At 47.3% G+C, this 24,783-nt stretch overlaps 1 protein-coding gene across 4 annotated transcripts in view; it reads left to right on the top strand.

Moving 5' to 3' along the window:
• PRKAG2 (protein kinase AMP-activated non-catalytic subunit gamma 2) overlaps positions 1-24,783 on the top strand; it is a 261,692-nt gene that overhangs the window by 181,659 nt on the left and 55,250 nt on the right. For 2 of the 4 annotated variants that reach the window (XM_039230753.1, XM_039230754.1), the window contains one exon: positions 16,678-16,747. In XM_039230753.1, the coding sequence (XP_039086684.1) occupies positions 16,678-16,747 (70 nt within the window). Of the gene's footprint in view, positions 1-16,053; positions 16,123-16,194; positions 16,299-16,677; positions 16,748-24,783 lie in introns of those variants that run through there. The other 2 variants (XM_039230756.1, XM_039230755.1) reach the window with 2 other exon arrangements.

Genomic DNA, 24,783 nt, shown 5'->3' with positions numbered 1-24,783 from the left:
CCTGGAGTTGGTCCCTAAAGACTAATTTTTTAAGTCAGCTTTATTGTATTTTTTTAAAGTTAATTTCTTTGAGAGAGACAGAGAGAGCGTGGGGGAGGGGGCGGAGAAAGAGGGAGAATCTCCAGTGCCGTTAGCCCAGGGCCTGATGTAGGGCTCGATCTCCCCAACATGACACAAACCATGCAATCATGACCTGAGCCAAAATCAAGAGTTGGACACTCAACCGATGGAGACACCCAGGTGCCCCTAAAGTGAATCTTAAGTCATTGTATCAGTTGCATGGAGATAGGACAAAATGGCGCCCAACCCAACCATACACCGCCCGCGCCTCCTCTCCCTCACATACTCACCGTGACCCTAGGTACCTGCCAAAGCTACCTCTTGGACTGCCAATCAACACCCGAAACTCAGGTGTGCGCCAGCATTTCTCCTTTCTTCTTATCTCAAAGGGCTCATCCTGGCTGTTTCCCCCAATGTCCTAGTCTCTTCTGTTTATTTTGTAATCCTTTGAAATACCAAATCCAAACTGCTTTTTTTTTTTTTTTTTTTTTTGTCTCTGCGATGCTTCTCAGAGTAGCTTGCCTAATTTTGACATTCATCGTAAAGACATCGTAAACATTCTTGCTCATTCCAGGCTCTCCCATATCCTTCCCTTTCCACTCTACACCAATATTAAGATCTTTTGCAATCGTCAGAGCAGTCTGAGGAGGTAACATTCCCTTCCTCGAATCCTACCACAAGGAATCTACTCCCGTCCCCTTGGCCCCCAGGGGTCTCCAGCGATCTTTCATTAATTTCTGTACTAGAACACTCTGCTCTCAGATCAAGGCCATTGGCCTGCTCTGTCCTTCAGGTGTCTTTCCCTCTCGAGCTCTTCTGCCCCGGCCACCACCTGAAGTGCCCTCCTTCACTTGCTTCCTTTAAATCTGCTTCAATATGCCTCCTAAAGGAAGCCGGACATCTCAAAGAATCTTTAGCATTTGCATACGCTGTGGGGTTGCTATCCAGTTGCTTTGTGTTTTTGTTGTGGCTTTTTTTAATATTTAAACTACTTTGTAATTTTTGAGTGTTATATATGCAGAAATGCTGTTTTCCCAATTAGGCTAAAACCGCCCCCTAATTAGCATATCACCTCCTGAGGGCAGGGCACAGATCTGCTAGAATTCCCAAATACCTTGGAGGATGTTTTTGGCTGCAAAGTAACAGAAAACTGCGACTCAAAGTGGCTTGAAGGATAAAGACCTCTACTGCCTCAGGTTACAGGTGCAGAAGTAGGACAGGCCTCAGGCAGGGTGAGGTACAGGCCTGCTCAGTGATGTCACCAAGGACCCAGTCCTTTCTCCAGCTCAGCCCTCGCTTCATCTGAAGGCTGGTCCTCAGTAGCAGTCAAGGCCATGTGCTCCTTGGGGCCAGAACGGGGTGGGGCGGGGACGAGCTTGCAGGCACAGATTCTCTTCAGCCAGAGCCCTTCGTTTTTACTCCAGGATAGTAAGAAATATGTCCCCATTGTGACTCGTGTAAAGGAAGGGCGTATGCTACAACAAAATGAAGGACTTGTTCTAGGAAAGCAGTTGGTAGAAGAGTGGACACCACGTAGGCAATGAACAGTATCCACTACAATGTAGTACAATGTGCCACACCCTGAGGGGTACACACAGCTAACAAGGGGTTGTGAGTGAGTCTACAGTGGGGACTATACATGTATCTATACTACATGTGTGTCTGCGTGGATATGCATAGACACACATAGATTCGTACATATGTAATTCATAATTGCATAATTCATAATTACATGTATATATATTACATATATAACACCACGTAGTGTATGAGGAATACTATATTTTCTGAATTAAGGAATATATAAAATGATACATTTAGATAAGAATCCGAGGGTACATGTGCACTAAACATACAAGAATAGTTAAAATTATATAGTAGTGGGGAACTACAACATAAAGCATTAAAGGGAAGAGGCACTAAATGACATGAATCCCTAGGTAAAAAATCCTAACTACCACAAAATGACCATTAGAACTTGCAAGTAAATTCATCAAAGTCACAGGGTCTGAAGCTAATATACAAAAATCAATTCTATCTTTAGATTTTAACAACGAGCAATTAGTAAATGAAATTTGAAAAACAATTTCACTCACAAAAGCATGAAAAACAAAACCCCTAAGATACTTAGGAAAAATTTAATAAAAGATGTGTATGACCTCTACACTGAAAACCACCAAAGACTGCTGAGAGAAACCAAAGAAAACACAAATGAACAGAGAGATAAACCATAGTCCTGAATTGGAAGGCCTGACATTGTTAAGATGTGAATTCTTCCCAGATGGACCAACAGATAAAATGTAATCCCATCCAAAATTCCAGGAGGCTTTTTGTTATTCTGAAGTATATGTGGAAATGCAGAGGACTTATAAGAGCCGAAGCAATTTAAAAAAAAAAAACTTTTTTGATGTTTATTCATTTTTTAAGAGAGAGAGAGAGCGCACGAGTGAACATGAGTGGGAGAGGGGCAGAGAGAGGGAGACACAGAATCTGAAGCAGGCTCCAGACTCTGAGCTGTCAGCACAGAGCCCACTGCAGGGCTCGAACCCATGAACTCTGAGATCATGACCTGAGCTGAAGTTGGATGCTCAACCAACCGAGCCACCCTTAATTTTGTTAAATGAAGAACAAAGTTGGAGAATTCCAAACACCTGATTTCAAGACTTACTACAGAACTGCAATAATCAAGAAAGGGTGGTCATGGAGCGCCTGGGTCAGTAGGTTGAGCGCTACTGGCTCAGTAGATTGAGTGTCCGTCTGACTTCAGCTCAGGTCATGATCTCACACTTTGCGGATTCAAGCCCCATGTCAGGATCTGTGCTGACAGCTCAGAGCCTGGATCCTGCTTCAGATTCTTTGCCTCCCTCTCTCTCTGCCCTTACCCTGTTTGTGCTCTCTCTCTGTCTCTCAAAAATGAATAAACATTTTTTAAAAAAAGAGTGGTCATGACGGAAGTATAGATTCAGATCATTGAACAGAATGGAGAGGCCAGACATAGATGCACCTTATATGGTAGGTTGACCTTAGATAAAGATGCCAAGACAATCTTTTATTTTCATTGGGGAAAATAAAGTCCTTTAATTTTTTCAATATTTATTTATTTTTGAGAGAGAGACAGACAGACAGACAGAACATGAGTGGGGCAGGGGGCAGAGAGAGAGGGAGACACAGAATCTGAAACAGGCTCCAGGCTCTGTGCTGTTAGCTCAGAAATCATGACCTGAGCCGAAGTCGGACTCTTAACAGACTGAGCCACCAGGTGGCCCAATAAAGTCTTTTTAATAAGCAGTGTGGAACAACTAGATATCAGTATGGGGAAAAAATAAACTTAAACTCTTACCGTACATCATAATAAAAAATTAAACCGAAACAGATCAGAGACCTAAATGAAAAAAATTCTAGAAGGAAACACTGAAGGAAATCTTCACAGTCTTAGGGGACAGGGGACTAAGAGTTCTTAGAACACGAAATGCATGAATCATGAAAGGATAAATTGGATCTCATCAAAATTTTTAAATTTTGCTCTTCGGAAGACGTGGCTAGGAATATGAAAAAGCATAGCACGAATGGGATAAAATGTTCACAATACATGCATCCGACAAAGGGTCAGGTCTGAACGCTCAGCTGGGGAAGGATCCATCTCCAAGCTCCTGTGGCAAATGGCAGGATTCAGTTCCTTGCAGACTGTTGGACAGAGGGTGTCAGTTCCCTGCCACATGGGCCTTTCCAGCATGGCAATTTGCTCCATCAAAACCAAGGGACAGAGTCGGAGGGTAAGACAGAAGTCACAGTCTTATGTAGCCCAGTCATGAAAGTGATATCCATCACCTCTGCTTGTTCTGTTGGTTAGAAGTAAGTCATTAGGTCCTGCTTACACTGAGGGAGAGGGAGTGGCACAAGAACATGAGTCCCAGGAGGTGGAGATCATCAGGGGCCATCTCAGAGTCACCTGCCACATTCATACAACTCAATATGAACAAAAGAAATCCAATCAGGGGCACCTGGGCGCCCCAGTCAGTTAAGCGTCCGACTTCAACTCAGGTCATGATCTCACAGCTCGGGAGTTCGAGCCCCATGTCGGGTTCTGTGCTGACAGCTAGGAGCCTGGAGCCTGCTTCAGATTCTGTATGCCCCCCTCTTTCTGCCCCTCGCCATCTCCACTCATGCTCTCTCTCTCTCTCTCTCCTTCAAAAATAAATGGACATTTTAAAAAATTTAAGAAAAAAAAAAGAAACCCAATCCAAAAATGGGCAAAAGATTTGTACAGGCACTTCCCTAAAGAAGATACATGAATGGCCAATAAACACATAAAACGATATCATTTGGCCTCAAGGAAATGCAAATTAAAACCACAAGGAGAAACCATCACACGTACACACTAGCATGACTAAAAACAAAAAAGAAAATAAAGGATCATACCAAGTGTTGATGAGGATCTGAAACAACTGGGGTGCTCGTATGCTGAAATTTTAAGATGACACAGCCAATAGGCAACACTGGCTGCCTCTCATGTTAAACATATACCTTCCATATGACCCAGTCATTCTACCCTTTGCTGTTTATCCAAGAGGAATGAAACTGTCGATGCAGAGGTTTGCCCGTATTTGTTTATAGCAGCTTTATTGACCACGGTCAAAAATTGGAAACATTCCAAACTCTGTCAACAGCTGTATACAAAGTGTGGCACATCCATGCCTTGGAATACTACTCAGCAGCAAGAATGAACAAACTGCTAATGGACTCCACAAGGTGAATGTACCTCAAAATCATTATGCTAAGTGAAATGATCCAGGCGCAAAAAAGTGTCTACTGAAAGCTTCCACATATATAAAACTCTGGAAAATATCTATGGTAGCAAAAACCAGATCACTGATTGCCTGGGACAGCAGAAGGAAGGAGGGATGAACCACAAAGGGGCACGAGGAAATATCTGGGATGATAGAAATGTTCGTATCTGACTCTACATCGAAAACCCGACAGACTCCACCAGAAGCCTTCTAGAACTGATCCAAGAATTCAGCCAAGTTGCAGGGTACAAAATCAGCGTACAGAAATCGGTTGCATTTTTATACACCAACAATGAAGCAACAGAAAGAGAAATCAAGAAACGGATCCCATTCACAACTGCACAAAAAACCATAAAATACCTCGGAATAAACCTAACCAAAGAGATTTGAGATCTGTATGATGAAAACTATAGAAAACTTATGAAGGAAATTGAAGAAGACACAAAGAAATGGAAAAACATTCCATGCTCATGGATAGGAAGAAGAAATATAGTTAAGATGTCATTACTACCCAAAGCTATCTACACATTCAATGCAATTCCAATCAAAATTGCACCAGCATACTTCTCAAAACTAGAACAAACTATCCTAAAATTTGTATGGAACCACAAAAGACCCCAAATGGCCAAAGTAATACTGAAAAATAAAACCAAAACGGGAGGTATCACCATCCCAGACTTTTAGCCTCTACTACAAAGCTGTCATCATCAAGACAGTACAGTATTGGCACAAAAACAGACACATAGACCAATGGAACAGAATCGAGAACTCAGAAGTGGACCCAAAAGTATACAGCCAACTGATCTTTGACAAAGCAGGAAAGAGTATCCAATGGAAAAAAACTAGCCTCTTTAACAGATGGTGCTGGGAGAACTGGACAGCAACATGCAGAAGAATGAAACTAGATCATTCTCTCACACCATGCACAAAAATAAACTCAAAATGGATAAAGGACCTGAACGTGAGACAGGAAACTATCAACACCCTAGAGGAGAAAGCAGGAAACAACCTCCTTGACCTCCACCGCAGCAACTTCTTACTTCACACATCCCCAAAAGCAAGGGAATCAAGAGCAAAAATAAACTGTTGGGACCTCATCAAGATGAAAAGCTTCTGCACAGCCAAGGAAACAACCCAGAAAACTAATAGGCAACCAACGGAATGGGAAAAGATAGTTGCAAATGACAGATCAGATAAAGGGTTAATATCCAAAATCTATAAGGAACTCACCAAACTCCACACCCGAAAAACAAACAACCCAGTGAAGAAATGGGCAGAAGATATGAACAGACACTTCTCCAAAGAGGACATCCAGATGGCCAACAGACACATGAAACGATGCTCAGCATCCCTCCTCATCAGGGAAATACAAATCAAAACCACACTGAGATACCACCTCACGCCAGTCAGAGTGGCTAAAATGAGCAAATCAGAGAACTCTAGATGCTGGCGAGGATGTGGAGAAACGGGCACCCTCCTACACTGTTGGTGGGAATGTAAACTGGTACAGCCCCTCTGGAAAACAGTGTGGAGGTTCCTCAGGAAACTAACAATAGAACTCCCCTATGACCCAGCAATAGCACTGCTAGGAATTTACCCAAGGGATACAGAAATGCTGAGGCATAGGAGCACATGTACCCCAATGTTCATAGCAGCACTCTCCACAATAGCTAAAACATGGAAAGAGCCTAAGTGTCCATCAACAGATGAATGGATCAAGAAGATGTGGTTTATCTATACCATGGAATACTCCATGGCAATGAGAAACAATGAAATCTGGCCATGTGTAGCAACATGGATGGACCTTGAGGGTGTTATGCTGAGTGAAATAAGTCAGGCAGAGAAGGACAAATACCATATGTTTGCACGTATAGGAGGATTAGGAGGAACTTAACTGAGGAACAATGAGGAGAAGAAGGGGGGAAATGGTGGGGGAAAGGGAGAGAAGCAAACCATAAGAGACTCTTGAATTCTGACAAAAACTGAGGACTGATGGATGTGGGGGGAGGGGGGAGGGGCATGGAGGAGGCCACTTGTGGGGATGAGCACTGGGTGTTATGTGGAAACTAATTTGACAATAAACTATTTGGAAAAAAAAAAAAGAGTCAAACTATGAAATAAAAAGAAATGTTCGTATCTGAAAGCTTTATTTTTTTTAATGTTTTATTTATTTCTGAGAGAGAGAGACAGCTTGAGCAGGGGAGGGTCAGAGAGAGAGGGAGATACAGAATCCGAAACAGGCTCCAGGTTCTGAGCTAGCTGTCAGCACAGAGTCCGACGCGGGGCTCGAACCCAGGAACCATGAGATCATGAACTGAGCCGAAGTCAGACGCTTAACCGACTGAGCCCCCCAGGCGCCCCAAAAATGTTTGTATCTTGATGTAGTGGTGATTTTTTGTTGACTCATCAGATTGAACACTTGAAATGGATACCATTTATTGTAGGTAAATTTTATCAGTAAAAAAGAGACAGCAAGTATCTTTTCTTATTGTAGGTAAATGTTATCAATAAAAAAGAGACACTAAATACCTTCCTTAAAAGATTTGTAACTTGAGGTCTGCAGTCCTGCATCTACATTTAATTGGTTGGCTCTGTGCCCCCAGGTCACATTAACCCTCCTGATTGGCTACCTGACATTGTCAATAGTGAATAAAGATCACAAGATTCCTCAAAGCCAAGTGCAGAAGAGGCAACAGAAGCAGTAACAGGTCCCTTTGATTTCAGCTTGACTATTATACTTCCTTCTGAGCGCTTTATGTAGAACACAGCAGAAAAATGGAAGTAGTCTATTAATCATTTCTGTAAATTTTCACCAATTTCTAGCTAGAGTTTCTATAAATGAAGGAATGAAAAAGACCAAGAAGCTATTATCCTTGGTCTGTTCTGGAAAGGACCAATGACTAGGCCAATTGCAAGAGAAAGAGTAGAAAATGGTGAAAAAAGCCATTGTGGGACTTTGTCTCATTTTTTTGTGTTGCTTTATTTTTTTAAGATTTTTAAGTAATCTCCACACCCACGTGGGACTTGAACTCACAGCCCTGAGATCCACTGACTGAGCCAGCCAGGCACCCCATTTTGTGTCACCTTGTAATAGAAACACAGCAAAACTTTATGGCTTGATGCACTAAGAATTGAAAGGTTAATTGAACTTATTGAGCAATACTTACCTTGTTTATTTGCAAAGTATTATGGGACAATAAGAATTACCAAGAGAACAGAATAGATTTAGCTCTTAGTAAGTCATGTCAAACACGAACCTAAGAATAAAATATTTTGGTTAGCAAAAAATAAAAGCGAATTTGGACTTACTTGTGAAAAGCAAGAGAAATATATATTTCAGACCCTAACTGCTGATCTCCACAGATGTGGAATTTGAAGAGTAACAGAGTAATCCTATATATGTGTTAAGGTTCCCACTTCTTACCTTTGATGTGATTTCTAATCATAGCAGATATTTTATTGACCCACCTAGCATGGTGCCTGGCATGTGGCAGATATTAAATATTTGCTCAATGTCCGTCTTCAAAACCTTAACATTGTCTACTTTTTGAAAGTTAGAAGATAGTTTAACAGAAAGAATCCAGGCAAAAGGGACTCTTTTGGTTTAGTTCATTTCCTTCACCTCTTATTTAATCCTTTGAAATAGGTTTTTTATTTACTTACTTTTAAAGTAAGGTCTCCACCCAATGTGGGGCTTGAACTCACAGCCCCAAGATCAAGAGCCAGCCAGGAGCCTCTCTGAAACAGGTTTTTAGCTGACTTGTCAGCAGAAACTGCCACTCTGAAAAAAATACTGTGGAAAAATACTCTTTAAAGGAATCATAAGCAAATGTTAGGAAGGAATGGAGTTTCTTTTGTAGCATCTGATATTGTTATTTGGAAAAGTATCAAAATAAACAAAACCTTTCCCCCCAAATATACTGATTGAAATGGATCAGAAGAATGAATCGCTATACTGTTAAGTATCTTAGGTTTTTGACTTTTTATCAGATTTCTACACCAGTTTAAGAAAAATCAGTTGTTTAGGCGCCTGAGTGGCTCAGTCGGTTCAAGCGTCCGACTTTGGCTCAGGTCATGATCTCGCGGTTTGTGGGTTCGAGCCCTGCATTGGGCTCTGTGCTGACAGCTCAGAGCCTGGAGCCTGCTTCGGATTCTGTGTCTCCCTCTCTGTCTGTCCCTCCCCCGCTCATGCTCTGTCTCTCTCTGTCAAAAATAAATATTAAAAAAAATTTTTTTAATCAATTGTTTTCATTTAACAGAAATGAAAGCTGTAAGGTGGGGACAAGAGGTAGCGGAGCTCCCCACTAATTTGCAAACCAGGATGTCAAGTGCCTTGGACAATTCTTGTGCTCGGAGGGAGTCTATTAAAATAAAAATGTTTGCTGCCACCATTTCTTAGCATAGCACATTTCTTTTTTCTTCTAAATGTCAGGTCTAGCACTCAGGGGAAGGCAGCCGTAATCATTTGTCAACAGGAATGAGGTCCAGAAGAAACATGAGTAAATGGAATGAAATCATCTCTGAACCCCTTTATGCTATATCAAAACCAATTGTTTACCTGCCACGTGTTTCACTGATTTGCTAATAACAAGTCACTTCACTCAAGTGTTTTTGGAAGGCCTACTATGTACCAGACACAGGCCATACAGAGTTCATCAGTCTTCAGAGAGTTTACGGGATTTGGGGAGACAGCAAAGTAACTCCCAGCCCTGTGGTAAGTGCCTTATAGAACTATGTGGGTTAAGAGAGGCAGTTGGGGCGCCTGGGTGGCTTAGTCGGTTGGGCGTCCGACTTTCACTTAGGTCATGATCTCGCGGTTCGTGGGTTCGGGCCCCGCGTCGGGCTCTGTGCTGGCTGCCAGCTCGGAGCCTGGAGCCTGTTTCAGTCTGTGACTCCCTCTCTCTCTGACCCTCCCCTGCTCGCGCTGTCTCTCTCTCTCTCTCCTAGAAATAAATAAAAATATTAAAAAAAAAAAAAAAAGAGAGGCAGTTAACCAGGGGAGCTGTGGACGAGGTCAAGACTCAGGAAAGCCTTCCCGGTGAAGACTGAGCCTTCCTCTTTAGACTAATTCTTAAAGGGACAAGGACGAAGTAGCCAAGTGTCAGAAGCGGGGAGAGGGGCCGGCATGTTCAAACCGCAGCGCACGGCGCAGGAATGGCGCATCAAGAGCTAAGTGTGGGGGGCTCAGAGGCAACTGGCAGGATGTGATGAAGAAATGAAAAGATCGGACCCCTGCCCGGAGCTGAGGAGCTCACGCGACATTCCTAAAGGTTCCTACAGCCACTGGTCAGTTCTAAACAGGGGAGTAGCCAGAACAGCCTGTGCTTTTGAAGGGTCATTGTGGTTCCGGCACAATACGGGGCAGAATGAGCCGGTGGAAGCCCAGCTGAGCGTGGCGGTGGAGACGGAGACTATTGGGGTCACGAAGACGGGTGGAGAGGACTCAAGAGCTACTTTAGGGGGACGAGTTTGAGTTGTCCATAGAGGATTCAAATGGAGAAGACCAGAAAGCGGTCAGAGCTCAGGCTTGCTGTGAGCCTGTGACTGAGGCTAGGAGGTGTTCCGTGCAGAGGAGGGGTCAAAGCTGCCCCGAAAGCAGAGCAGGCAAATCCTGTCGTGGGGCCAGTGGGCGCCCCCATCCCACCTCCCCTTCCACACAGAGGACACCTTTAAAGCAGCAGTGGGAGTGGGGGTGGGGGTCAGGGACTTCAACGCTACAGGTTTCCAAATGCTAAATGATCAGGAGCCACTTATCCAGTATTCAAGGTTGATTTATTTCTTGCAGTAGCTTTTTAAGATAAAATAAAAGGTAAGGCAAACTCGTATCCGACCTCAGTGCATAAAGGAAAGCTTTTTTGGCAGTCATTTTATGATTAAGCATTCCTGTCCAGCAGTCGCTCAAAATACTGTATTTTGCTGCACCGAGGCACAGCTGTGTTAGGCGAACCTTAATAATTTAGCATTTTTTGCCAGCCAGCAAGTCATGCTGCTAATGGCCCCATGGTTTTCAGGCATTCAATAAAGTTTAATTCCAGCTGCCTGTTCCCACCCATCACGCTGGAATGCAGCCGCCCAGACCGGCTGAAGAAGCCAATGGAGCTCTGCAGCTAGGAACACCCCGCACCTCTCTCCTGTGATCTACCGCTTTAGTTCTCGAGAGAGTTGAGGTGGCATCATACATGCAAGCACCTTTTTTTTTTCTTTTTTAATTTATATTTGAGAGAGAGAAAGAGACAGAGCATGAGCAGAGGAGGAGCAGAGAGAGAGGGAGACACAGAATCTGAAACAGGCTCCAGGCTCAAGCTGTCAGCACAGAGCCCGACGCGGGGCTTGAACCCACAAACCATGAGATCGTGGCCTGAGCCAAAGTCGGATGCTTAACCGACTGAGCCTGCACGCCCCTTCGCTACATGCAGAACCTGCTGAAAACCTTCCCTCTCCTGGCTTCACCGCCTCCCCGAAATAACTCGCGTTGAGTCTGGCATCTAAGTCAGTTGAGACTCTAAGAAAACATCACCTAAAATATCACCATGAAAGGGCAACTAACAATCAACTTCATTTGTGCCAACTAATCCATCACTCATTTGACCCTGTCATCAAGTAAGTTCATACCTGAAAAGCTTTGCAGCCCCTCAGATTCCTGAAATGGACTTAGTATATTACAGAGGACAGTTTAATCTGGGAGATACCCTAGTAAGTGAAAGCAACCCGTGGAAATAAATTCTGCCCCCTCCCAACATACAGTCCAGAAAGGTTTTTATCTTAGTCTTCTCCTGCACACCCATTATCAAAGTGAAGTGAAATCTGAGAAACTAACATCAATTTGCTTTAAGTTCTATTCTCTACCAACTTCAACAGTAATGGGTACAGGACTTTTTAGTCTGAGGACCATGTTTGCAAGCTCACAGCCTCCGGAAATACATACTCCCACTCACGCCCCATTTCTGCCCCAAAACAGATCATCAGGAGTACAGGTGAAATTGATGATACTCCTAACAAATGCCAATTAGGGATTTGTTTTTACAATTATACTAGAGTTGTTGCAAGAAATTAAAATGTAGACTTTTCAAAAATTAGGATGATTGACCCTTCCACTGTGTACCCCTGTGCTTTTTTTTTTTTAATGGTTTTTATTTTGAGCTCTTTGTAGATTTGCATACAGTTGTAAGATACGTGTGCCCTCTACCTAGTTTTCCCCAAGGGGAACTAACATCTTACAAAACTAGAGTGCGGGAGAAACTGACGCCCCCACACATTGCTAGTGGAAATGTAAAAAGGTACAGCCACTGGGGAAAACAGTTTGGCGATTTCTCAAAACGTTAAATATAGAGTTACCATATGACCCAGAAATTCCATTCCTGGGGCTGTACCCAAGAGAAATGAAAACATACGTCCACACAGATTACTTGTACATGGTTGTTTATAGCAACAATAGTCACGATAGCCAAAGGGGGGGGGGGGACACCTAACTGTCCATCAGCTGGTGAGTGGATGAACAAAATGTAGTGTATGCATACAATGGAATATTACTCAGCAATAAAAAGAAAGGAAGTATTGATCTATGTTACAACGTGGATGAACCTTGAAAACAGCATACTGGGTGAAGGAAGTTAGAGATTAAAAAAAAAAACTACATGTTTTATGATTCCACTGCTGTCAAATTTGTCAGAATAGGCAAATGTATAAAGACAGAAAACAGGTTAGTGGCTGCCTGAGGCTGGGAAGAGGGGTTAAGGGAATAATTGGAAGTGACCACTAGTGGGTACAGGGTTTCTCTTTGGGTGATGACATGTAAACAGGTGTTGCACAACTCTGTGAATATACTGAACACGTATTTTTATGGTATGTGAATCCTATCTCAATAAGGATTTTTTAAAAAATTAACCCAGTGTGTCATTTCCTCCACACAATCAAATCAGCTTGGCTTGACTCGTGGGAGGAAAAATGGAGTATATCACAGCAGGATGTTGACACTGATTGAGTCAAGATGCAGATCGGTTCCATCACCATAAGGATCCCTCGTGCTGCCCTTTTTTAGCCACAAGTACCTCTGTCCCCCACACCCATCCTGACCCCTGCACCCACTAATCTGTTCTCCACCTCTACAATTTTGTCATTTCAAGAATGTTATGTAAATGGAGTAACATAGTATGTAACCTTTGGGGATTGGTTTCTTCCATTCATCCTAATTCTCTGGACATTCATGCAAGTGGTTGTGTGTATCAATAATTCATTCCTTTTCATTGCTGAGTGCTGTTCCCTGGTGTAGATGTAGCATACTTTGTTTAGCCACTTGCCTGCTGAACGGCATCTGTTATTTCTGGTTTGGGCTATTACACATGAAACTTCTATGAACATGGTATACAGGCTTTCACGTAAACATAAGTTTTCATTTCCCAGGATAAATGCCCAAGACTGCAAATGATGTGTCACGTAGCAGCTGCGTGTTTAGTTTCGTAAGAAACTGCCGAGTTGTTTTCCAGAGCAGTGGTACAATTTGCCATCCCCACAGCAATGCAGAAGTGATCATCCTCACCAGCGTGTGGTGTTTATTTTTATTTCGGCCATTCTAATAGGTGTGTAGTCTCAGCTCACTGTGGTTTTAATTTGCATTTCCCTGATGACCAGTGTTGTCAAACATCTTTTCATGTGCTTATTGCCATTTGTCTTTTTCATATCCTAACTGAATTCTAACTTTTATTTTTCTGTGATTTGAGTTTTGAGAGTTTTTTATGTCTACCAGATGCCAGTCATTTGTTGGCTTTGCAGTTTTAGAAGTATTTTCTCTTCTGTCACGTGCCTTTTCATCCTCTTAACAAGGTCTATCACTGCGCAGATTTTTAATTTTAATGAGGTCCAATTTGTCAATTTTACCTTTTATGGATCATGCTTTTTGATATCAAGTGTTACTCTTTGCCTAGTAATAGATCCCAAAGGGTTTTTTTTTCTAGAAATTTTATACTTCTCCATTTTAAGTCCATGACCCAATTTGAGTTCATTTTTGTATAAGGTGTGAGGTTTACATTGAGGTTGAGGTTTATTTTTTTTGCCTATCCGTGTCTGATTACACCACTGTTTTTGCACTTTCCTCCAACATCAGCCTGACATATTTGTGTGGGTGTATTGTTAGTTCTCTGTTGATTATGTCTCTGTCCCCCTGACAGTACCACACAGTACTGACTACTCCTACTTCATCATTTTCAAGACTGTGTTAGCTATTCTATAGCCTGTGTCTTTCCATATAAATTTAAGAATGAGCTCATCTTGTCTACAGAAAACCTTTTATGGAGGGTCTGGGTGGTTCAGTCGGTTGACCATCCCACCTGGGCTTGGGGCATGATCCCATGGTTCTGGAGTTTGAGCCTCGAATTAGGTTCTGTGCTAACAGTGCTGAACCTGCTTGGGATTCTCGCTCCCTGCCCCTCCCCCACTCATGCTCTCATGTATGTGCATGTGCTCTCTCTCTCTCAATAAACTTTAAAAAAGACTTGTTAGGATTTTGGTAGGAATTGCATTAAACGTAGAGCTCAATGGGGGGAGGGGACCGACAACTTTACTATGTTGGGTCTTCCAATGCATAAACATGGGATGCGTCTCCATTTATTTAGGTCTTCTTTCATTTCATCCACATATTGTCATTTTCAGCATACGGGTCTCGAACGTGTTTTCTTTTTTTTTAAATTTTTTTTTTTAATGTTTTATTTATTTCTAGGAGAGAGAGAGAGAGACAGACAGCATGAGCAGGGGAGGGCCAGAGAGAGAGGGAGTCACAGACTGAAACAGGCTCCAGGCTCTGANAGACAGCATGAGCAGGGGAGGGCCAGAGAGAGAGGGAGTCACAGACTGAAACAGGCTCCAGGCTCTGAGCCGGCAGTCAGCACAGAGCCCGACGCGGGGCTCGAACCCACGAACCGCGAGATCGTGACCTAAGCGAAAGTCGGACGCTCAACCGACTAAGCCACCCAGGCGCCCCTCGAACGTGTTTTCTTAAGCGTATACCTACATCATTTTCTTTGCAGTTGATCATAGTATTGTTTGTAATATCACTTTCCACGTGCTCATTGTTAGTATGGAGAAATGCAGTTGATTTTTATGTGTTGATCTTGCAGCCTGTGACCTTGCTGCACTCACTAGTTCTAGTCTTAGTTGTTTTTTTTTGTTTTGCTTTTCAGTAGATTCCTTGGAACTTTCTATGAACACAGTCATGTCATCTGAACACAGGGAGGATTTTACTTCTTCCTATACAATTTGTATGGCTTTTCTCCCTCTTGCCTTACTGCGAGGGCTGGAACTTCCAGGACTGTGGTGAATAAAAATAGTGTGAAAGCAGCCATAGTTGCCTTGCCTCTGAACTTGGAAAGCATTCAGGCCCTTGCAGTTACATATGACATCGCTGCAGGGCTTTTTATTTTTATTTTTATTTTTTTTAACCACCGAAGGTCTTTTAAAACTAGTGTCGTCCTCTTCCCCCTCCCCGCCCCCCACACACCCCCTTATCGAAGAGAAGCTAAGTCTCAACTTGGGGATTGGCCCAACTCAGATGACAGAGCAGAAAGGAAACGCAAAGGAGATTTTAGTACTTCCTCTTCCAGGCCAGGCTTGCAAGAGTGATAAAACTAAGCTTCCTTTCGAGAGGGTGGGGGTGGGGGTGGGGGTACTTCACAGCCCTAATCAGCGCTAGGGAGCGCATCTATCAGGGCCCTTGGCTCCCTGCAGAAACTGGCTGTCACAGCGGAGAGCCTCAGGGGGTGGGGCCGCCTGCCCCTCTCCCACCGCCCTGCCCTCCCAGGCAGCTCGGGGAGCCTCGCCGCCTGCCTACCTGAGCTGCCGGTAGCAGCGTCTCAGGTCCCAGATCCAGGGCGACAGCAGTGGCCGGGGCCAGATTTAGATTTGTGTGAGCTCGTGGCGGTGCATCACCCGAAGTAGAGAATCAGCCGCGAAGAAAGGGCGCAAATGGAGACTTCCGTGGCCGGGGAAAACTGATAGCAGCAAAGTGCATCCACAATACGTGTAATCCACGCAACACTTTTTTTTTGGGGGGGGGGTGGATGGATAGCTTAATCTAAAATTTAAAAAAGAAACGCAATCACAGCCGCCCCCTCCCCCCAAGTCCGCGGAGTCTTCTCCCCCCCCCCCCGCTCCCCCAGCCCCGCTCGCCCGGCGTCGCCCCGCCCACCCGCGGCGCTCCCCTGTCGCCCCACCCCCCTGGCTGGCCGAGCCCACACCTGCGCAGGTTAACCCCGCGGGGACGCGCCGCCCGTGGGCGGCGGGGAAGGTGAGCGGAGGAGCGCGGTGGGGCGGGAGGCCCCGGCGAGGCCGGGCACACGGGCCTCCGCTAATGGCGGCCGCGGCGGGAAGGAGGGCCGCGGCCGGAGGGGGGCGCCCCGGCCGCCGCCGCGCGCGCCGGCCCCGGGCTCCTCGGGGTCCTCTTCCCACGCTTCCTCCTCGCCGGTCCGTACCAAAGCCGCCGGGGGCCGGGGGAGGGCGGGCCGGTCCACTCGGCCAGGGGCGGCAGGTTAGGCCGCGGCCGCGCCACCTGCGGCCCCCGGGCGGGGGCGGGGCCTGAGCGGCCGGGGCCTGCGGGGCCGCGCCGCGCTCCCCGTTCTCCGCGCTTCCCTGCCGGCGGGCGGGGCCGCCCGGGCCGCCCTCCCGCCGCCAGCCCGGAGGCCCCTCCCCGCGGCGCCCCGCGCGCCCCCGCCCGCACTCGGCGCCCGCACCCCGCGCGCCCCCGCCCGCCCGCGCGCCCCCGCCCGCACCCCCGCGCCCCCGCCCGCGCGGCCGGGACGAGCGCCGCCGAGCGCATGCTGATCCCTGTCCTCCTCCTCCTCAGGCGGCGCTGGCGGCGGCCCCGGGACCCGCGGAAGCCGGCATGCTGGAGAAATTCGAGTTGGAAGAAGAAGGTGAGTGCCCCCCGCCGGACCGCGCGCCGTCGCGACGCCGAGGGGCCGGGGCGCGGGGGCCGCCGGGGTTCACGCCCCGGAGGCCGCGCGGCCCCGGCTGCCGAGCGGAGCGCGGCCGGGGATGCAGGCGCCGAGCCGGCCGAGGACGTCTGCCGTGGCCCGCGGGGGCCGCCCGGGGGCTGGAAGCCCGGCCGGGTTCGGGCGGGGAGCCCCGAAAGCCGGCCATCCGCTCCGAGGGGCGGCCCTTTTGTCCTCAGCAGCCCAGCTGGGGGCAGAGCGAGGTGTCATGCAGCAGTAATTGTTCGAAACGCCGCCGTGCCCGCAGAGGGACCCCCAAACTACGTTGATGGCCCATCCTTAAAATAACACAGACCGGTTCCCTTCCCTGTATTTCCGAAAATACCACCAGCAGGGTGTGTCTTCTTGTTCGCAGGGAAAGTTCTATAGGAAAACCAGAAGCGGCTTCGTGAGTCGGTTTTGAGTTCAGGTGACCCTGTCACTCCATCATTTCTGTCGCCTCTTCTCCCACTCGGTTTTCTCTCTTCCGACCTGCCTGGATCTTGTAGAGAAGCTGTTAAATCGGGAAGGGGGTGAGTTTGTTCTCGGGCAGAATTGCCATTTGAAACAGAATACGAAGAGATTTCACCTGGATTTTATTTTGAAACTGTTAAAATGCAAAGGGCGGAAAGCTCGTTCTTCGCCAAAATTAGTCTCGAAGGTGGAATAGATGAGCTCAGAGTCGGAAGAGAACTTCCTCCGAGATGCCTGACAGTTTGTGGAATTGAATTTAAAAGAACTCCACGCGCTCTCTTGTGTGCTTGCGTTATTTATTTAGTGACTTCTCTTTTCCCCCAAGGGCACCGATAGAATAAAGCTCCCGCAAAGAATGTGCATGTGGATGGGGTGCCATGTGCCAACTTTACTTTAATACTTTTGTTCATTTACAGTCAGGCGATTACTTAAATAAGCACGTACAGCCCATGTGAGAATGTTAACCAGATACTATTGGGCCGGTACCTACATTCATTTTATGTTTTAGATTCCCTGCAGCATTTCACAAGCGTGCTACTAGAAGATGATGCACACGTAGTAATTATCATTAGAAGTCTGCATCCGTATTTATTATTAACGAGCAGTTACACGATACATTTCAGAAGCTTCCTGGGGCTTAATTTGCATTTTCACCTACTGAAAAATAACCCAGCATCGTTCATCGAATCCACCTCATTACTCATCAGTTCCGTGTCACAGGGTCAAATTTTGACCACTGTCCACAGAACAGTGAATACAGTGTGCCTCCCTTTCCGTTAAGATTTCGAGTGTCTAAATCGTAGGGGTTTTCTTTGTCCAGATATCCGTAACAGTGAGGGCCTAGTGTGTTTAAACTTTTTGCAGATTCACCTGTGGGCCGGAGGAAAGTGGAGAGCAGGGGCGTTAGGGAGACGCCACAGCTGTGGTTAAGGACCTAGACCCAGCTTCACATCTCAGTGCAGTTGCTTGTTGAGCCATGTGACTTTGGTCCTCTGTGCCTTACTTTCCCCGGTTGTCACATGTTGCTAATACCAGGGTGTTTTGAGGGTTAAATGAGATAATTTGTGTAATGGTATTTAGTACAATGTAAACCCAGAGTAAGTACTGTGGAATTGTCAGTTATTTTTTAAATTATTTTTAATGTTTATTTTTGAGAGAGAGAGAGACAGCGTGAGCAGGGGAGGGTCAGAGAGAGTGGGACACACAGAATCCCAAGACAGGCTCCAGGCTCTGAGCTGTCAGCACAGAGCCCAACCCCCGTGCCAGTGCGGGGCTCGAATCCACAAACAGTGAGATCATGACCTGAGGCGAAGTCGGACGCCCGTATTATTATTTTCTTAATGCCAGTAACCATTATACTGACTTCCTGGACGTTTTAAGGCTTTTATTAATGAATATTAACATGGAGATTGTTCTCAACATGAATTTGGTGGGGTTGGGTTTTTTTTTTTCCTTGCGTGAGATTTATTGATTTAATTGTGTTTCTCAAGGCAGCTCTACAGGCCGTTTCTTTTGCATTGTTTCTGCCAACATAATGAATACGAAGTATTTAACCTAAGCATCTAAGGAAGGAGATTTACTGTTTTTGCCCATCTATTTTTATCTATATTGCTGTCATTACTTGAAAGCATGCCGAAGCCCACAAATGACCCTGTCAAACTTTTCAAGATGTTTAAGAAGGCAGACCGTTAAACACTCGCTTGGAAGCCGTCGGTAGAGCTGGAAGAAGAAATCGTGTTGGCGTGGTTGTCTAAAATACCGCTTTGTTTCTTTGGAACTTTATATTGCTTATTCATCCATAGTATGGAAAAACTGAGTATCAAGCAGAATCTTACATACATTTGCGGAGGTGGGGAAGGGCCTAACCGTTTCAGGCAGTACACCCTTCAATATCCTGTGAACTATGTGTTAGCAGCCTCCAGCATCGGTAGCTGGTGACTCGATCCTTGTTTAATCTTTAAACTTCTTTCTTGGGGCACCTGGGTGGCTCAGCCAATTAAGCATCCATCCCACACTTGATTTCAGCTCAGGTCATGATCTCATGGTTCGTGAGTTTGAGCCCCGCATTGGGCTCTGCACTGTTGGGATTCTCTCTCTCTCTTTCTCCCTCTCCCTCCCCATCGCATACTTGTGCTTGCACTTGAGCATGTGATCTCTCTCAAAATAAAGTTTAAAAATTTTGAACTTCCTTCGTAGCCATTAATGTCATCACTTCTGCCTTGCTCTCTGGGTGTGTTACACAGGCGGAGGTACATTTGGTATACACAGAAACACAGGATGACTAATATTTTTGTCACCAAGTATTTTTCTATTTCCTGATAAACTGTAACCAATACCGTATTGGTTAGCAGTGATTGGGAGGCACTGGCGGAGTTTAATCTCTGAAAAGCTCATTTGCTTCTGGGAAGGAAGAAGCCATCCTGTGATCTGCGCAGCACCTGGTCCGGGGCGGGGGTAGGGCCAAGGTCATCTTTTGCCTGGATTCCGACACCAGCGGCCCGCCCACTTTCTGCTGCCAGCCCTTCTTACCGTTAAATTCTGACAGAGGGGCCGCTCCTTTCCAGGAAGATCTTCGCCACTGTCTTCCGTCTATATATAGGATAAGTGTGTGCCTCTCTTCGTCTGCAGCCTCGCCGCCTCCTCCCGGCCGCACTCGCCAGGCATCGGAGAGCTGTCTGTGCCAGGAATCGCCTGAATCTTCTTAAGGGGCAGGTTCTCATTCTGTGGGTCGGGGGTGGGACTTGAGCGTCTGCATTTCTGCCCAGCGTCCAGGGGCTGCTGCTGCTCCCTAGACCCCTCTGTGAATAGCAAGGCTCTAGAACAGACACGGGCAAACTTTTTCTGGTAAGGGCCAGATGGTCTCCGTCTCGGTCTCTGTCACGACAGTTCAGCAGCCGAAGCCCAAACGGCCCGACGGGCTATGCTCCAGTGAGACTGCATTTAAAAACCAGGCTGATTTATGGGGCGCCTGGGTGGCTTAGTCGGTTAAGCGTCCGACTTTCGCTTAGGTCATGATCTCGAGGTTTGTGGGTTCGAGCCCCGCTTCGGGCTCTGTGCTGACTGCCAGCTCAGAGCCTGGAGCCTGTTTCAGAGTCTGTATCTCCCTCTCTCTCTCTGACCCTCCCCTGCTCACGCTGTCTCTCTCTCTCCTAGAAATAAATAAAAATATTTAAAAAAAAAACAAAACCAGGCCGATTTGGCTCCCAGTGTGCCCCTCTTCGTCTCTGCGTTCCCTTCGTGGTCTCTGCCTTCCAGTGTTCCATTACCTTGACCGCAGGACCTTCTCTTCCCCACCCCCACCCCCGTCTCCACCCTGCCCGTCGGCTCTACCCAGATCTTGCCCCCTCTTTGATGCCGTCCCCAAATCCCTTCTGGGCCTCTCTTCACCGCTCACCTTGCTCTTCCCCGTGCCCGATGTGGCTAGCACACAGTAGGTGTTCAGCAGCGTCCGGAACCTCGGTAGGCGTCTCCGTAAACGTTTCTCCCCAGGAGCGTCGGGGGGACCTGATGGTTCTGTGTAGGCAGAAGGGCGAGAGCACAGCCTCACGGAGCCATCGCTTTACGTGTTTGCCTCTCAACGTTTTTTATTCATGGGTCAGTCGTGTTCACGTCTGTTTTTATCAGGACGAACTGTCCGGAACGTAGTTAACGGCAGGACCAAGCACAAGCACTTAGTAGGGACCTAAACGCGGCCCACGGATCCCTTCTGAAGTAGATCAGTACGCGCAGTTCGCTCACGATTCGTGTCTGTACTTCGGGCGCTGCCCCAGGCATCGGCCGCCCCTTGGAGCTGCCTGTGTTCTCTCCCCGCTCCCCTCTTCCCTCCAGCTGTCACAGATTCTCCGGTGACTTCAGGGTCTCCAGCCGGCTGCCCCCTGCGGCGCCCTCTGCCTCCTCCCTGATCCCAGCCCTGTCCTGACTTCCGTGCTGGCCTCCTTCACCCCCACGGCCTCCTCCAAACTGTTATCTTTTCCAAACTCCCTTCCAACTCATTTTTCCAGCAAGGCTGGTCAACCCCATCTACACTGATCAAAAATGTGTAAGAAAAAAGGGTTGGTTTGTTTGTTTGTTTGTTTGTTTAGGAGGGAAAGTAGCATGTGTCCCTCGAGAATGTGAGGCCCGCCTGCCCCTTTGGTGTAGCCTTAGATAATCCACAGTCGCTTGGGGCTTTGCAGCTTGTTTTGTTTTGTCTTGTTGTGAGTGTTCTGCATAAAACAGGGCCTGCGCTTGCTGAACTTGAACTTTTCCTTCTAATTCAAAAATACAGCCTAAAGCAACCAGCAACCACTGCTATAAACTCACAGAACCAAAATTTGGCGCTCACTCAGACTCATTCATTCTCAATAGGGGGAGCAAAGTGAGCAAAGACTGGTTGCTGTCAGGGGATGAAGAAAGTCGTAGATGTCACAGTGGTTCCCGGCTCTCGTAAGGGCCACATTACCTGAACGGATACACGGTGTTTCTGCGGTATTATGGTTTCACGGGGGTAGGACGGGGGGAAATAAAAAGCTTCAGAGCGGGTTGGGCAGTGAAAATGGGAGAAACACTGCTCTGACTTCAGGGAGAATTGTCTTTCTGTGTTTTGTGGTGACCTGTCAGAGCACTGGCCTCAGAGCCCCTGCTCAACGCAGCTCAGCCAGGTCCCCTTGAGTGTGAACGTTGGCTTGAATGTGAACAGTGCTGCCCTCTGGTGGTAGAGATGCTCCAATGACAGGTTTGTAGTCCCCCCCCAACCTCCCACCACTGCTCCCTAATGATTAGGAGATTGTTCTAGATTATTGGAAGGCTCTGATAACCTGTTAGCCAAACTCTGTCCTTTCCTACTGTTTGCATACTCCCCTTAGACAAAGAGATTCTCTTAATTATAAAAGTAGTTAAAATTTGATGAAATATTTACTTAATTTTTTTTCCTCGGGGTACCTGGGTGGCTTGGTCAGTCGGTTGAGCATCCAACTTTCTTGATCTCAGCTCAGGTCATGACCTCACAGTTTGTAAGTTTGAGCCCGGAGTCAGGCTCTGTGCTGACAGCAGGGAGCCTGCTTAGGATTCCCTCCCTCCCTCCCTCTCTCTCTCTCTTTCTCTCTCTCTCTCTGCCTCTCCCCCATACATGGGCTCACAGGAATGTTCGCTATCTCTTATAATAAATAAACCTAAATTTTTTTTCTTCTCTAGCTGACCCTATATTGAAAAGCTTGCCATATTTAACAGATTTTAAGTGTCACGTTTTAATGTCTTTGAAGTTGGGCTCTAGCTTCACATTCGATGGTGTCTTAGATTTGATGAGACAGAACAGTTGTCTTGTGGCCTGGGGAGGTGTCATTACGTGAATGGAATGATCCAGACTACCTGAGATAAAGAGGGGAGAGCACAGAGGACTCGGGGTATTTGAAACTGGATCTGTTGCTGGGGCCTCACAAGCACCTTCCGGAAAGTCCTCAGGACCCGAGGCAGCAGTCTGGGCCTGTCCATGAAGGAATGGTCTCCAGGACCTGCCCTCTCGAGACCGACTCTGTCTGTCCTCGGTGGCACTCCGCTCCCACCCCACCAGTCGGGGGGCCGCAGTCCAGACCCGTGATTCAGATGCCATCCCGGTGGCCGGGAATCATCCCATCTGCACCTCTGCCTGGGCTGCAGAGTCCCTGAAAGACGTTATACCGGGATCCCTGCGCCTTTTTAAGTTTATTTATTTATTTATTTTGAGAGAGAGCGAGAGGGCTGTCAGTACGGAGCCCGACGTGGGGCTCGAACTCATGGACCGTGAGATCATGACCTGAACAGAAATTGAGAATCAGACTCTTAACCAGCAGAGCCACCCAGGCGCCCCTCGCCTGTGGATTTTAAAGTGGGAAAACTCGATATGACAGAGCATTCGGAGTCGGCTTGAAAGAAATGAGAAGCTTCTTCTCATTTTAAAGTTTATAAAAACTTTAAAAAGTTTTTATACTTTTTAAACAAGTATAAAAAGATACTTGTTTGGGGCGCCTGGGTGGCTTAGTTGGTTGAGCGTCCGACTTTCGCTTAGGTCATGATCTTGCGGTTTGTGGGTTCGAGCCCCGCGTCGGGCTGTGTGCTGACTGCCAGCTCAGAGCCTGGAGCCTGTTTCAGTCTGTGACTCCCTCTCTCTCTGACCCTCCCCTGCTCACGCTGTCTCTCTCTCTCTCTCCTAGAAATAAATTAAAATATTTAAAAAAAAAAGATACTTGTTTATCTCCGGTATTCGGGGTTCCCCTCGCTGGCAAGGATGAAGTAAACTGAGCTCCGTCCTAAGTGTCCACCGTTATCTAATCCTCAGAACAGCCTTGAGAGGTAAATATTTTTGTCGTCCCTGTTTTATAGAGGAAGAAATCCAGAAAGTAAGAGGTTAAATCATTACCTCAGGGACGCACGTGGGAAGCTGGCGAACCAGGTTTCACACACAGCCCTGTGCTCTGAGTCCGGGTGCTTAACCAGCCCGGAATCCGCTTTTACTCGGAAACCCTCTACGCTTCCCCACCTCCGGCACGTTCCGCCTGAGCCGGGGGCCGTTGCCAGGGGCCGTTGCCAGGGGCCGCCTGGTGCAGGCCTCTCCTTACCTTGAACTCTTAGTCACAGTGTGTAGAGATGGCCTCTGCTCGCGTGTTCCGCACAGCCCCCTCGCGGTCACCTCACTTCTGCCTGTTGGTTTTCTCTCCCTGATGGTCCTGACTCTTCCTTCCTGAGCGCAGGACGTTGCCAGCCCGGTGCCTGCCCGCCTTCTTGTCCCCGGCCTTGCTCTCTGTCATCACGTCACTTAACCTCGGGGCCTGTTGCCCAGTGTTTTAATCCCATGTACTTAGGGGCACCCGGGCGGTTCAGTCGGGGAAGTGTCCGACTCTTGATTGCGGCTCAGGTCGTGATCTCAGGCTTGTGAGATCGAGCCCCGCATCGGGCTCAACGCTCTGCTATCGAGCGTGAAGCCTGCTTAAGAGTCTCTCTCTGCCCCACACCCTCCATGCTCTCTCTCACAATAAAATCTTTTTAGAAAAATTAAAAACTAAAAATGTAATCCCACGTGTTTCGTTGGCACGGTGCTTAGTACCCGATGATGCCCAGGCACCCCGGCCCTGTCCCTCCTGACTACACAGTTGCCTGCTGGGCGTCCCGGCCTGGCCACTTGCCGCGGCCTCTGTCTTCTAGCCTCCCGCGCCCCCTCCGCCCTGGCCTTCGGCAGCCGGATACAGTAAGCGCGTCAGTTCGCCTAGTTGTTGTTTTAACGGGAGCGACGCCGTAGCTTGCTCACCCGCATGTGGTGACGGAGCCCCTGACCGTTGCCGGTGCCTGTCACTTCTGCTGTCACTCGGGGCCAGGCCGTCTGTTGTGGCCGGGCAGGCTGCTGAGCTGGTGGCGGCCGGCTCTCCCCTCCAGTCAAGTTCAGCTGCCGCCACCGGCGGTGTCTCATAAAAGCACACGCGAATCCCGTCACTGCGACGCCCCCTTGCCCGCAGGCTGGAGCCCGGCTTGCCTGGCCTGCCCTCCGCCGCCCCCGG

The sequence above is a fragment of the Hyaena hyaena genome, unplaced genomic scaffold (genome assembly GCF_003009895.1).
Source record: "Hyaena hyaena isolate Hyena2069 unplaced genomic scaffold, ASM300989v1 scaffold_50, whole genome shotgun sequence".
In the NCBI taxonomy this organism is placed as follows: Eukaryota; Metazoa; Chordata; class Mammalia; order Carnivora; family Hyaenidae; genus Hyaena; species Hyaena hyaena.
Note: the sequence above shows the minus strand (reverse complement) of the source record. Positions and strands in the feature narration are given on the sequence as shown.